The sequence below is a fragment of the Canis lupus genome, chromosome 28 (genome assembly GCF_003254725.2).
Source record: "Canis lupus dingo isolate Sandy chromosome 28, ASM325472v2, whole genome shotgun sequence".
Lineage (NCBI taxonomy): Eukaryota > Metazoa > Chordata > Mammalia > Carnivora > Canidae > Canis > Canis lupus.
In genome coordinates, this window is record NC_064270.1 from 16,505,286 (window position 1) to 16,519,915 (window position 14,630).

At 48.7% G+C, this 14,630-nt stretch overlaps 1 protein-coding gene across 3 annotated transcripts in view; it reads right to left on the reverse strand.

The window, feature by feature from the left end:
* Positions 1-14,630, reverse strand: part of COL17A1 (collagen type XVII alpha 1 chain) — a 52,301-nt gene that overhangs the window by 27,582 nt on the left and 10,089 nt on the right. For 2 of the 3 annotated variants that reach the window (XM_025467116.3, XM_049103581.1), the window contains exons 5-13: positions 13,823-13,954; positions 11,106-11,153; positions 9,921-9,956; positions 8,209-8,256; positions 6,763-6,906; positions 5,271-5,429; positions 4,610-4,681; positions 1,830-1,901; positions 987-1,055 (exon numbers count right to left, since the gene is read on the reverse strand). In XM_025467116.3, the coding sequence (XP_025322901.1) occupies positions 987-1,055; positions 1,830-1,901; positions 4,610-4,681; positions 5,271-5,429; positions 6,763-6,906; positions 8,209-8,256; positions 9,921-9,956; positions 11,106-11,153; positions 13,823-13,954 (780 nt within the window). The remainder of the gene's footprint in view (positions 1-986; positions 1,056-1,829; positions 1,902-4,609; positions 4,682-5,270; positions 5,430-6,762; positions 6,907-8,208; positions 8,257-9,920; positions 9,957-11,105; positions 11,154-13,822; positions 13,955-14,630) is intronic. The other variant, XM_049103582.1, reaches the window with a different exon arrangement.

The following is a 14,630-nucleotide window of genomic DNA, read 5'->3' on the forward strand; positions in this document are numbered from 1 at the left end:
GAAGGAGGAGGAAGAAAAGAGGGGAGAGGGGAAGAGAGAGGTGAGCGGGTACCTCTGAGGGTCCCCAGCATCCTAGGGACCAAAGGCACCCTCCCCTGCCAGGTAGCCATCAGGAGGTCAATGCCGGAAGCACTTGGGCGGCAGGCCTATGATGCTGCCTCCCCACCTGGACGTTACAGGATCTTTAGGGAAAGGGCCACAGGCCCCTTGCCAGGAAGGCACTCCTTGAATTAACGTGGCAGGTTCATTTCTATCCTTCAGCCTCAAGTGTTACCATCCTGGTGGGGCTCCTGGGGGGCCTAACATACACACACTCCTATCTCTAGCATGCCATCTATTTCTTCCAGCAGGTATTATTTCCTGTCATCCTTTCGGGTACTTTATCTACTGGGTCTATCTGCCTCCTCTGTGGCAGTGGGCAGCCTGGGACTCTAGTCTGCCTCGTTCGTGCCTGTACTCTGGGCACCAAGAAGAGCGTCCCTCTCATACAAAGCAGGTGCTCAGTGAACCTTTTTTGAATCAGCTAATTATTGAATGGAAGGAAACAACAGGATCAGAGCAATGGAGGAAAGAACCCACTGGGTGCAGAGAGCATAAGTTGATAAAGATCCTATTGAAAGTCCTTGTGGGGCAGTGGCTGCTTCTGAGGGGCTCCCTTGTTCTTACACTGGGTGACACGTAACAGGAGCAGGCTGGGGGCTTCCAGATATTGGTGGAGACTGGTGGGTAAATGCCTGGCCCAAGGCAGGTGCAGAAGGTGGAGCTCTCTGCCCCACCCCTGGCACCCTGGGCCAGGAAAGCCAAGGTAGGGTCAGGGGCACATCCATCCTTGCTCTGTCTTAGCAACGGAGAGGCCTTTGGGGTGAGTCACATTTGCAGACCTCAGATCAGCAATGGGTCAAATCTCCTCTCATATAGCAGGTGTCACTGTGGAGCACTTCTCCCTCCGCACAGGCCTGCCCTCAGCAGCTGGGGATAGCGCTCACCTGCAGAGGTGGACACACCAGTGCTCACAACGGCAGGGCTCTGGGGCAGGTTTTTCTTCATACCATATGCTGCAAGAAAGGAACCACTGAGTGAGCAGGGCCAGCATGGGAAGGCAACTCCATGAAACTTAGAAGCAGCCTGACCAGCCCTAGCGGCCAGGTAGCCTCCACAGGTGAGAGGAAGAGGACAGTAAGAATAAGAAATAAAATGACTACTAATTATGAAGGTAACTCTCCAGCCACAGGGACAGCAATGAGTTTAGATGAAACTTCCTTTGGTCTAATCCTCATCTTTTTAGGACTGTTCCATAACTCCACCTCCTCCATGAAGGCCTCCTAGGATCCCTCCCCTTCGGAACTCTATAACCCTAACACCTGCTCTGCATAGCTGGACTCCTGTGGTCTTATAGGATGCCCAGTTGTTTCATGTGTAGTAGTCTTTCTACTCCAAGTAGACAGTAAGTTGAGGGCAAAGACGAAGGTTCACATCTCTTCTGCTCCCCTTCCCAGGCGTGCACAGGGGGTGCACCATGAAATCAGTAAGATGATCAATTTACAGTGACAAGGAACTCCCAGAAACTGCAGTGAGACAGCGATATACAGGTGACGCTCCACAGCAATGTGGTTTTTCCTGTGGTTTTTCTCATGTCCGAGCCAGCAAATGCAGAGGCTGGCATCTCTAGGTTGGGAGATAGGGGGCTATTTCTTTGGTAGGAAAGGTTGACTGATTTTTTTTGAGACATTTGGGTCCTTCCAATACAGTTGCTGGAAAGGGACATTGTGAGGTACAGCTGCAAAGGGGCATTCCTCCCTGGGCCGAAGCTCCACACCTCGGCTACAGACCTGTGGAGGCGGTGGCCGTGCTGTGGGACAGGGTGGACGAGCTGGGTGCCAGGTTGTTCTGCATGCCAAACACTGTGAAAGCAATGGATGACAGGTGAGTGCGGGGTGGGGGGGGAGGAGAGGGAGGCCCCCCCACAAATCATTTCCACCATAAAGTTCTTGGCACAGGACAGATTCCCCAGCTTTCTCAGTGACATGGGGAGCTTTTTACGCCCCATCTCCCACCATTGGCCAAAAGCTACCAGCACTTCCAAGTATTGGGTAGTTAGGGCCACACAACACAGGAGCACTAATTTGCACAGGGTCTGACAGATTTCTCTGTATCCCAGGATGGATGGTCTTTCTTTCTTTCTTTTCTTTCTTTCTTTCTTTCTTTCTTTCTTTCTTTCTTTCTTTCTTTCTTTCTCTCTATATATTTATTTAAAAGATTTTATTTACTCATAAGAGACAGAGACAGAGACACAGAGAGAGACAGAGACGGGTTGGGGAGGGCTGGGTAGAAGGAGAAGCAGGCTCCATGCAGGGAGCCCAATGTGGGACTCGATCCTGAGACTCCAGGACTATGCCCCAGGCCGAAGGCAGGCGCTAAACTGCTGAGCCACCCAGGGATCCCCTGTATCCCAGGACTTTTAAAAACATCCCTGGGGTCTGGCACCTGGGTGGCTCAGTAGGTTAAGTGTCTGAATCTTGGTCCCAGCTCAGATCTTGATCTCTGGGTGGTGAGTTCAAGCCCCATGTTGGGCTCCATGCTGGGTGTGGAGCCTACTTTAAAAAGAATATCCCAGGGGTCCCTGTTTGCACCCTAGGGTACCCCGATGTACAGTGGGGGACTGTGGGCATAGGACACAGACACAGAGGGGACTGACCTGGAATATCCCTGGTTTCCCCTTGAACACTTCCTTCTTGAGACTCAGATACATAAAAACTCCCCTAGCCCCCATTACAATTTCAGAGACTGGCTGTTGGTTTTTAAATAACGTGTAGAAGCTCATTCCTCCCATCAACAGCTTTTCTTATTCTATCCTCGCTAGTGTTTGGGGCACAGATCATGGATCCAAGATCAGCCCACCTTCCTGAGTCAGGACTTTGCAAAGCAGAATGACAAAGGCAGAAGGAATGAAACATGAACCTGGTGTATTCTGGGTTTGGTGGAGCTCAAGTTAATTGGAGGTATGAAATGAGAATGCTACATTCGCACTTGTGGATATACCAGCCAAGAAAATAAAGATGAAAGAAAAAAATTAAAAAAAAAAATGGGATCCCTGGGTGGCGCAGCGGTTTGGCGCCTGCCTTTGGCCCAGGGCGCGATCCTGGAGACCCGGGATCGAATCCCACGTCAGGCTCCCGGTGCATGGAGCCTGCTTCTCCCTCTGCCTGTGTCTCTGCCTCTCTCTCTCTCTCCGTGTGACTATCATGAATAAATAAATTTAAAAGGAAAAAAGTTAAAAAAAAAAAAGAAAAGAAAGATGGCCCACAGCATTATATTTATTAATCACAGTAACATAGAAGGCAGAGTCCTTAAAAAAAAAAAAAAAAGTAAAAAAAATAATAAATAAAAGTGGGCTGTACATTTACATAATAGGCAGTTATATAACAAAACCGCGAATACAGATTTCTTTAAAATGGTTATCTTTGCCCTACGACCCAGCAATTGCACTATTGGGGATTTACCCCAAAGATACAGATGCAGTGAAACGCCGGGACACCTGCACCCCGATGTTTATAGCAGCAATGGCCACGATAGCCAAACTCTGGAAGGAGCCTCGGTGTCCAACGAAAGATGAATGGATAAAGAAGATGTGGTTTATGTATACAATGGAATATTCCTCAGCCATTAGAAATGACAAATACCCACCATTTGCTTCAACGTGGATGGAACTGGAGGGTATTATGCTGAGTGAAGTAAGTCAGTCGGAGAAGGACAAACATTCTATGTTCTCATTCATTTGGGGAATATAAATAATAGTGAAAGGGAATATAAGGGAAGGGAGAAGAAATGTGTGGGAAATATCAGAAAGGGAGACAGAACGTAAAGACTGCTAACTCTGGGAAACGAACTAGGGGTGGTGGAAGGGGAGGAGGGCGGGGGGTGGGAGTGAATGGGTGACGGGCACTGGGGGTTATTCTGTATGTTAGTAAATTGAACACCAATAAAAAATTAAAAAATAAATAAAAAATAAAAAAAAATAAAAAAATAAAATGGTCATCAATACTTCTTCACATAACAATACTTTCTACCTGAGAAATGTCCGGAGCGCTTGCAGCCCCTTTGCTTCCACTTCTCCATGGCTCACAGAAAAGAAAGGGACCAGCCCAGGGCAAGCAGGTAAGTGAGGCCTATGGCCCCTCAGCCTTTGACCTGGCCACGGGCCGAGCTCTACCTGCGACCGGCAGGCAGCCCCTGGGCCCTGCTTCTGCGTCCCTCTGCGCGCTGAGCAAAGTCTTCAAGCTCATCGGCAGAAAGGACATTTATGTGGAAACCATTCTGTTTTCCTCAGCAGGAGGGAGCATCAGTTTTTCTTCTTCTTCTTTATAAGATTTTATTTATTTATTTGAGAGGGAGAGAAAGAGAATGAGGGGGGCGGGTAGTGACAGGCAGAGGGAGAAGGAGACTCCCTGCTGCGCAGGGAGCCTGACTCAGGACTTGATCCCATGACCCTGAGATCAGGGCCAGAGCCAAAGGCAGGAGCTCAGCTGCCTTTGAGCCACCCAGGTGCCTACATCACTGACTTTTTAAGCGAATGTTTCAGAAAAGGCAACACAAGCTGGTGTGTACTGACCTGAGGAGCAGGTGCTGACCCCGGGGTGCAGTGTGGAAGAGCCTGACGTCATGTTATTTGGAACTCCGAAGACTGCAGGGGAGGAGGAAGGCTGGTGAGAGGGATGTACAGCCCAGAACGGGGGAGGGGGGTGGCAATAGAAGGAAGGAATGGCAGGGCTACATTTTTAGGTTTTGTTAAATTTCTGGTTTTAGGAAAATCTTGAGCTCTTGCCTTATAGCAAAGAACCAAATGGTCTGTGGTGTGCCTTGGGTCATAGCCAAGGGATGGTCACAGGGCAGTGGCCTCGGGTGGACACAGGGTCCAGCCAAAGCCCCTCTTGTTAGTCACCACTTTGTAGAGAAGGCATCTGAAGCCCAGAGAAGTTAGCTGACTTACTCAAGGTCACAGTGTATCCATGTGGAGTGAAACTAGGTTCTTTAGATCTGTTTTCCTGTTCTTTCTTCTGATACATTGTGCTAGATAGTCCTCCCTATAGGGGATCCCCCAAAATAAACACCTTGGAGACTGAACTGAGTTGGAGTTCCAGTGGAAAAATCTTGGGATGCTAGGCCACAGAAAGCCCCCCAGGGAAGGCCATGGTCAGGGGTCAACACCAGAGGGGTCATATTCAGCTCGAGGCAAAGGTGCATGAGGTTCAGGTAGGAGGGGAAGCACATACCTGATCCTGCAGAATAGGCGTTGGTGTTGAGGAGGGATGAGCTCTGGGTTGTCACGTTGTTGTGATAGGTCCCCATGGAGGACCCTGCCGGCAAGGTGGAAGACCACATGTGGGAGGGAAGGTTGGCATCCAAGATGGTGGCATCATAGGTGCCAGACACTGGAATCAGAGAGGCACACCCACACCCCAGTGAGAGGCAAATCGGCACTCTGTGCTAGGGTAACCCTCTCGGGTTGGTTTGCCAGCACTTTCTTGGGTTTAGCCCCGAAGTTCCCATGACCCGGAAACTCCCTCATTCCAGGGAAGCTGGTTGGGCCACTTCCATCTGAAACCTTGGAGCTGGTGAAAACTTGATCTCCTGTATTAGAAATTTTTACTGGCTCTTGGTGAAATTTGAAGTAGGTCAGTTTTGCTCTGGAGTCTGCCCATTTTTCCAAGATCCCCTCCCCATCTCCTGGTGTGCTGGTGTGGTGAGGACCAGTGGGCTCTCTATGTGCTGCTGATTCCACCTTCACAGATGCCAGGGGAATAGCAAATCCCACGTAGAATTCCAGGCACACACAAGGCAGGCGCAGCTAGAAAAGGCCTCCGTCTGAGACCACACTGCACCAAGGGCAGTCTTCCCTGGCTAAGCGCTCCATAAACATTCCTATGTGCTGACCAGGCCCAAGAGCCACTCTGCCCCCAGGAGGGGGCTTTGGTGCACCTTCAGATCTGAAGCCAATTCTTCCTCTTCATATACAAGCAGAGTTGGCTCCACAGGTCATAAAAACCGCCCTGAGGCTTGGTTTTAGATTTATTAAGTAAGAGAAAGATCACGATCTCAAGGGTTGTATTTTTTTTTTTTTTTCCCCTCTAGGAGTGAAAGACAGAAAAATTCACAGTGAAAAAAAAAATTCATAGCACAACTGGCTTCTTTCTTCATCTCCCTCTGAGATGAAGAACTCATCTTCTTAATGAATATTTATTCATCTTTCTGCCTCCCAGAGAACCCAGCTTTCTTGGAAGGCATGTGATCTAGGAGTGCTCCCCAATCCTACTTGACTATGCTCTCCTGGTTATCTTCTTGACTTCCCCCAGAGGCCTTCACCTCTGCGAGTGGCCGTGTCTCCCCGTCTATTGCTTCCCCTCAGTGCTTGGTACTTGGCATAGAGGAGGCACATAATATTCACTGAATAAATGAATGAAAATACTACAGTCATCCCCAGGATTCTTCATTTGGGGACCCAGGCCAACATATTCCCAAGAGAGGTCAAGAATATCCTGGGAGAGAATCTCTCGGATCTAGAGCCCAGCTACATGCTCACGGGATGGTGGACCAGACAGGGTGAAGCTCACATGGTCATGCAACACGAAGAGTGAATGCTTAATACTCTGCGGGGTCTCTCCTGCAACCTGGAAGGCCTGCTGGGGTACGGCTGAGTTCCTGGGCCAGGGCAAATCTGCTGCCTTGTTCCCTTCCCTCCACAGCAGTGGGGGCCACAGGACTTACCCGACTGGGAGCTTGCTGTCACCATTTTGGTCTCTACCGTGCCTTTCTTGGGGATGGGTAGTGTGTTGGAGGAATTCCGGGTGGGACTCACACTTGCTGATCGGCTCCCTTTGAGCAAACGCTTAACATCATCCAATTCTGTCCCTGCAAAATCATTCCCACGTTTTCCGTTAGGCTCAGGATTCCTTTCTGAGTCCCGTGGCAGCGGGGGGAACATTAGTGGTATTCTGAATATGAGGGGGGATGGCATCTGCTTCCCATGCTGGGATATTTTTGGTCAGCCTTATAATTTTTGCATTTTATCAATTTATAGCACTCATCAACCTGGTACTTCATAATATTAATGGCCTCATAAATACAGAGCCTCCACGGGGAGGTCCTCAGTATATATCTCCTAATTAGACCTCATCAGGCACCACAGGGATAATTCTGTGGCTGGAAGACCCTGTCATCCTAGATTGGGGGACTCGGGGATTTACATCCAGGGTGGTGAGAGAACCAGATCCCTTGAAAGAAATGGTTTAACAGTGGTCTCTTCCCCTCCCAGGATACCTTGAATGTCAGGTCCCTGACCTTGCGTGCTCGCAGTGTCATGAGGAATTTGTGGTCCATAATCCCTTAATAGTATGCTGCTTTTGTGTGAGTTCAAGTCCATTTGGCCACTATTGTAGCCAGGGTCACCGAGGGATACAAGCTCCCTGTGCCTCCCTATGTGGCAAGTAGAAGAGGGAGACATCCTACGAGGGCAGTGCCTCAGAGACGGACAGGTTTGCACACAGCACGTGCTGGAGGACTGCCCAGGCACCCCCTTCCCTGAAAGCTCCAATCTCTGGCTCAGCCCCGCCCAGCCTGGAAAGGCTCTGGGGAGATAGCCTCAGACCCCACGGCCTAGGGCACGGAGCTGTCTGGGCCAGCCCCAGTCTCTGATTCCTGGGCTAACCAACCTGGCTCTTTGTCCTCCTACTCTTTGTACTTGGCTCCCGTCCTATCAGTTGGGTTCATTTCAAAATGTCATATAACCCTCTAATAAGAACAACCAGAACAAACTCTCAAACTCTCATACTCCACTTACTTCTGACTCTTCCTAAGCTTATGTATCCTATCAGGTACCCCCCTGCTCCTTTTCCTTTGGCCACACTGAACATTCCTCCAATGTCTGAGCATATGTTCCCCAGATATCTCACACCAGCTCATCCTATGGACCCTTCAGGCTCCTTTCACGGGACACTGTTTCTTCAGCTCCCTGACAGGTCATGGGTGGTTGGTTTACTATCTTTCTATTAGCAGCAGGGAGCGTGAGTTATTCAGCTCCTGACCCTGGCACCTTGCCCAGGGTCCCTCTCACAGAAGGCCTTCAACATGTTTTAGGATTGAGTGCACATACATGTGCAGTAGTGACCCTGGATTCCTGGATCCTTTGTTTTCAGACAGACAGTGACCACTTACATCGGGTAGATGGGGATGCACTCTGCAGTCGAACTCGGATTTCGCTCTCTGTACAAGGGAAGAGACAGAGAAGGTATAAGTGGAGGATCTTGGATCACAGTGCCTGACCCTGAGCTCTGAGCACCAGAAAGAAATTTGGGCTGCTCTGAGATCTGTGTCCTGGGACCAGGAAACATCAGTATACCCAGAGCAAGTACTGCTTAGAAAGAGGGGTCATGCAATGAAACGCCAGGACACCTGCACCCCGATGCTTATAGCAGCAATGTCCACGATAGCCAAACTGTGTGGAAGGAGCCTCGGTGTCCATTGAAAGATGAATGGATAAAGAAGATGTGGTCTATGTATACAATGGAATATTCCTCAGCCATTAGAAATGACAAATACCCACCATTTGCTTCGACGTGGATGGAACTGGAGGGTATTATGCTGAGTGAAATAAGTCAATTGGAGAAGGACAAACATTATGTGGTCTCATTCATTTGGGGAATATAAATAATAATGAAAGGGAATAAAGGGGAAAGGAGAAAAAATATGTGGGAAATATCAGAAAGGGAGACAGAACATGAGAGACTCCTAACTCTGGGAAACGAACTAGGGGTGGTAGAAGGGGAGGAGGGCAGGGGGTGGGGGTGACTGGGTGGTGGGCACTGAGGTGGGCACTTGACGGGATGAGCACTGGGTGTTATTCTGTATGTTGAAAAATTGAACACCAATAAAAAATAAATTTATTAAAAAAAAAAAAAAGAAAGAGGGGTCCTCTCCCCATGCCCCGACCTGACCACTGCATACCTCCTGATGCCTGGAGATGCTCTGATGAGATCACAGCTGAGCCCAGAGGCTTGATCACCATCAGCAATGACTGGCCCCCTTCTCACTGCTCATCCCCCAGCTGCTCTAACCAAGCTACTCTCCTGCCCTCTGGGTCTCTGATACATGAAAGAGAATTCTAAAACTCATACCATTTACTTAGCCACTTTGGCTTCCTATGGGCAGGAAACAGGTGGTTTCACATGATCTGTTAGCTTCAGCTGGGCCGCTGACATCTTTTGACTATCAGCCTAAAGTTGTGAGTGCTTGGTATGGTCCTAAATTTCAAGTTACTGATGCAAGAAGGCCCCTGGAAGTCTAGAGTAATCACTGAGAGCTACTGGAGCCCATGAAGAAGTCTGCCTTCAGCACAGCCCAGACATGCTGCTCTTCCCCACCTTCACCAGATTCATCTGGGGGCATGGGGGCAGCTCTCCCCATTTCCCTCCTAGAGCCTTATCTGTGGGCAGACATGCAGAGTACCAAGCTGTCATGGAACCCTCTGTCCCCTGGAATAATTTGAAAAAGAAGGGCTTTGGCTCATTTCTCGCTGCATGAAGGCAATTACAGTATATCTTATTAAAGTTAGCCAGGATACTATAAGTGAAACCACATGTGGTGCCAGCGTCTTCACAATCCACAGTAGAACAAACCACTCCCAGGTGGTTACCATGTGTTTTTATCCTCGCTTCCACTTGCATGTTAAATCACTGCCAAATACTACCCTTCCCATCCTGATGGGGCCAGAGAAAGAGTTCCCAGGATGTTGTAAGCTCCTTGAAGACACCAACCACACCTTAGTCATTCTTCTCTACTCCTTCCATTTTCTGGCTCAAGGCTGGGCACACACATTAGATGCTCAGAAAACACTTGTTGAATGAACTGAACCCAGCAACAGAGCTTACCTCGTGTTTGGCTCCTTCCTCTGGTTGAAGAAGATGCTGAAGAGCAAAGAGAAGTAATCTTAGGCATATAAGAGGTGACATGCTAGATAATTTTGACCTGGAAGGGGATCTATTTGAGTGGGGGTAAGAGATTGTTTTCATTGTGCGTTTATATCCAGATGGGAGCCTTCCTCTATGTCTCTGCTAATGCTTTGTAAAGGACTCCAAACTGAATACTTGCCTGCCTTCTTCCTGGAGCTCAAGCCCTGAGCATCCCACTTCCTACCTGGTGGCCCCAACTGGAAACTGAGACAGCAGCTCTGCTTCAGGACAAAATGATGGAACGTGTCCATGTGGAGGCCTCCACCTGGCTTCCCTATTTCCATCATTTGCCCACAGTGAACTCAACCACCTGAATTTGATGGTGGACGCTTAATAATGATGACCACATAGCCAAAAGGGAGAGTGAGTTTTGCAAGGCTCCGATGCACATAGGGTGTTAGCTAGATGAATGTTAAGTTAGCTCACACTTAGAGTGTTAACTAACATGATTGATCATTTGGAAGCCTAGTCATTGGCGCTGGCTGTCTATGCTGATCAAATACATTAAAAAAAAAAAAAACCAAACAAACCGAAAAACTATCCATATCTTCCCTTTAGCTTTTTGTTAGAGACTGCCTTGGTCTTCCTGCTATAAGCAAATAAGTAAAATTATGGTCACTGTACAATGATCATATCAATTCATTTGTACAGTGAGAATCCAAGAACACGGACCACTAACTTAAGGTCAAGTGAAGAGACAGCCTAGGGTTTCCCTTGGCATAAAATGTGCCCCAAGGGCAGCCAGCTGTAGCAGAGGTGCCGGGATGTTTGGTATTTGTGCATTTGAATGCCTGCTCCTCTTTGCTAGGAGGTCTCTGTGCATCCTGTGGAAGGAAAAACCCTACAATTGTTTGGCTTTGGAGGCTTCTCTGTCCAAGCCTGAGCCTTGTGTGAATAACTTGCCATTTTGGTAGTGTCAGGAGCAATGGCTAATGACAGCAAGTTAAAGGTGCTTCAGGATAAAGAGCAAGGGAAAAACTGGTCAGCAGAGCTCAAAGTCCTTTAGAAGAATCCATGTAACTCACTGTATCTCCCTACCCCCACCCAAGGCATTTTTCCCAGTGCACCTGATTGGTTCCTCTGGAAAATAAGGAAGGGACCTACCGAACTCCTTCCGAGGATACTCTGGAGAAGAGTTGCCACTGGAGCTCCCTGTAGAGCAAGAAAACACTTAGTACATATGGCCACAGAAACCTGGGGCTTCCGACGGGAGGTGTGCAGGGCCCCCGCAGCCTGGCGTCCAGGAGGATGGTAGGTGCCCTGCAGCAGGCTCGCTCTATGAAATAGGACACGCCTGCTGGACACAGTTGTGGGAATTCATTCTGATCACTGATCTACTTCAGATGGCAAAGGGTCTGAACGAAGGAAAGCAGGAGGTTTGGTTTTCTTTTTTTGTTTTTAAGGCCTCAACTGAGTCTTCCCTGTATGCTGGTGCAGGTGACCTGTCCCTGGCCAAATAAATGTGCTGTCAGCATCAGATTGTCACTGACCTTGTGGAGCTCGTCCCGAATGGGGACCCTTTACAATGAAGGCACCAGCCCCAGGAAGGCCTAAGACCACAGAGCAGCCATGGTGACACAACCCGCCTCGCTGCCCCCCTGCCCCATACCCCCTGGTAACTGGTCTTCATCATTTACTGGGGAACCCATACCTCAATCCTGCTTCTCCACCACCACTACCCACCTCTGTTCACTGTCAGGCCCACTTGCTGCCTGGCTCATCTGTTTCCCACTAAATGGCTTCTGCACTCGCCAGGCACTGCAGAGACTCTAGGGGCCTAGCGAGTGTCCTCCTCTTGCCTCCTGCTTCTTGCCCTTAGTGCTTTCCCTCACTAGACCAGGTCTCTGCCTGGGTCCTGCTCTCCTGGCCCCCTCAGACTCTTTTTCCTCCTGTGTTCTCTGGTTCTTCCTTCCCCTTCATCCCTAACCATCTTTCTTTCCTCCCTTCTGCTTTCAGGCTCCCTTCCTTCAGGACGCATTATTGAGCTTGTCCCCGGGGGATCTCCATCTGGCTCCCCTCCCTTAATCGCTGGCACCACCATGGACCTGTGCTTGTATCCCAGTGGCACGGCCTCCCTCTCCTCCCACTCTCCTAATATTTAATCAGTTGTCAAACATCAATTCCGTCTCACCTCCTGCTCCTTCTTTCCTCCCCCGTTGCCACCACCCTAGTCCCCACCAAGTTTGCCCTAGTCCCTGCCAAGTTTGCCCTTGACTACAGAGGATCTTTTAATTTGTCACCATGTTCAGCCTCCTTCCTCCCTGTTCTTCCTGCACATGGCTAATTCATTTCTTCTATTTTTTAGAAAGATTTGTTTATTTTATAGAGTGAGCTTGAGAGTGAGTGAGTGCCCATGAGAGGGGCAAAGGGAGAGGGAGAGAGACACTTTAGCAGACTCAGCACTGAGCACAGAGCCTGAGGAGGGGCTCCATCTCACAACCCTGAGATCGTGACCTGAACTGAAACCAAGAGTCAGACGCTTAGCGACTGCACCACCCAGGTGCCCCTCACATCCAATTCATTTAAGTGTTGTTAGAGAGGAAGAGTTTCCTCTACCCTTCAAGATCTTTCTAGCTGGGCTGAGAATCAAACTGACATAAGACAAATTACCCAGAGAAAGGAGAAAATCAGATTTAGTTTTGTACATACAGGGAATCCACAAAGATATGGAAATTCCAGAGACAGGCCACATGATGCTCCTGTGAGCTGAGGAGAGAGTTAGGGGCCTGAAGATACAAATGATAGAAAGACCATTAGGGGGAAGGTGAGAAGTGATGGTTGGGAAACAAAAATTGTCTCATGTAGGTAAGTGTTTTAGGTAAGGGAATCTTCTTGGTATAAACAGGCATTTGAGGGAGAGATAAAGTGCTTTTTCCCAAATCTGCTGGGTTTTGACTGTTTTAACTCAAAATAATGTTCATGCCAAAATGGCCCACCTTGGGCAGCCTGCCCTTGGCCCCTACTGTGTCCACTAAGGTGTTCCCCACACAGTTAAACACATGGTAGGTATGTGGTCAAATACTAAAAGGATGAATGAATAAGAGGGCAAGTACATCAATAAAATCTCTAAGTCTGTAAAAGAAATGAAACTGCTGTGGAAAACAAAGCAGAAGGAATGTAGATAAAATTAAATTTCTTATAACCCACAACCTATAACAAATACTTGAGGCAGACAGAGTAGAACATTCCTCCAGAAAGCTTCCAACTGTCTTACTGCCAATGTCTTTCTAGAGGGAAAAACCACCTTAGCTTGACAATAGCCCAGCCTCCAGTATCTTGTGAATCTACTTTAGCACTGAAAATCCTTTTGGAACTTCCCTTTGTCTTTACTTCCCCAACCCCAAGTATATAATTGATCACCCCTCACAATCCCAGGGTAGCAGCTCTTTCTGCCCATGGGTCCTGTCCCGGGCTATCATAAAACCACCTTTCTGCACCAAAGACTTCTCAAGAGTTCTTTCTTCCCTTGAGGCCTGCAGCTCCGGACCCTAACACTCCAAACCACATCTAAGCAAGAGTGAAGAGAAAGGTGAGAGCAGAAACAACTAGACAGGGGTGGCCAATCATTCCATCCTTGAAGGGTGAATGAAGTTATTTGGAGGAGAGAGTAGTTCTCTTCTAAAAATCTGTGGGACTAAGACTCAGTCAGTCAAGTGTTGGACTCTTGATTTTGGCTCAGTTCATGATCTCGGGGTCATGAGATCGAGCCCTGTATGGGCTCCATGCACAGCGCAGAGATTTTGTCTCTCCTTCTCCCTTTGTCCTTCTGGCCTTGCTCTTGCTCTCTAAAAAAAATAAAATAAAATCTGTGGAACTGATACCTTCGTATGTTCCATGGCGGGTGATGTGAATTTTCCTTTCAAAGGTGGAGCCTGGTGAGTTGGGCAGAGTGGAGGCAGGGGAATGAGCCCTCCTGTAACTGGAGGTGGAGGCATTGCCTCGTGTGCTTCCACCTGCAAGTGGGGAAAATCAGAAACTCTCAGAGCACTTCGGACTGGCTTGAAGTTATATTGATTACCCTTGGGCTGCTTGAAAGAGAAGGGGGCCCTACAGAGGGCCCAGAGGACTTTCAGAGAACAGCGCTGAAAGGGTCCACCTGGGCATTCCAGGGCTGCTCAGAAATACGGGGTGGGATCATTGCCACTGCCCTTCCCCAGCTGACCATGGACGGCAGGCAGGCAGGCGGGCCCTTCATGGACGTGGCTGCACATGGCAATGGAGAGGCTTTGGCAGGATTTTTCTTGAGGACCTGGCATTTAATTGTAGCTCACTGCTGGATGGACCAGAGTACAATCCAACACGGAAGTGTTCCTTGACAGCCAACAGCAACCACTCCTCTTGCTCAACCTGGCTATTTGTGTGTCTTGGGACTTCTTTTTCAGTGTCAATCCAAGCTGGTTTAAATGGCTTCAGGGGCTATATATGTGCTTGTTTTTTTTGTTTTGTTTTGTTTTGCCTTGCTCTGTCTCATTTGGGTTTGAAAGCTACAGGGAAAGAGTGTTTCACTGGGAACAATGGGCCTGTGTTGGATGCTTGCCCAGTGGAAACTCAGTGTGGGATTGTGTGCCACTAGATTCCTCTGAGCAGAGTAACCCAGTTGTTAAGTTTCTTTTGTTGTTGTTGTTAATG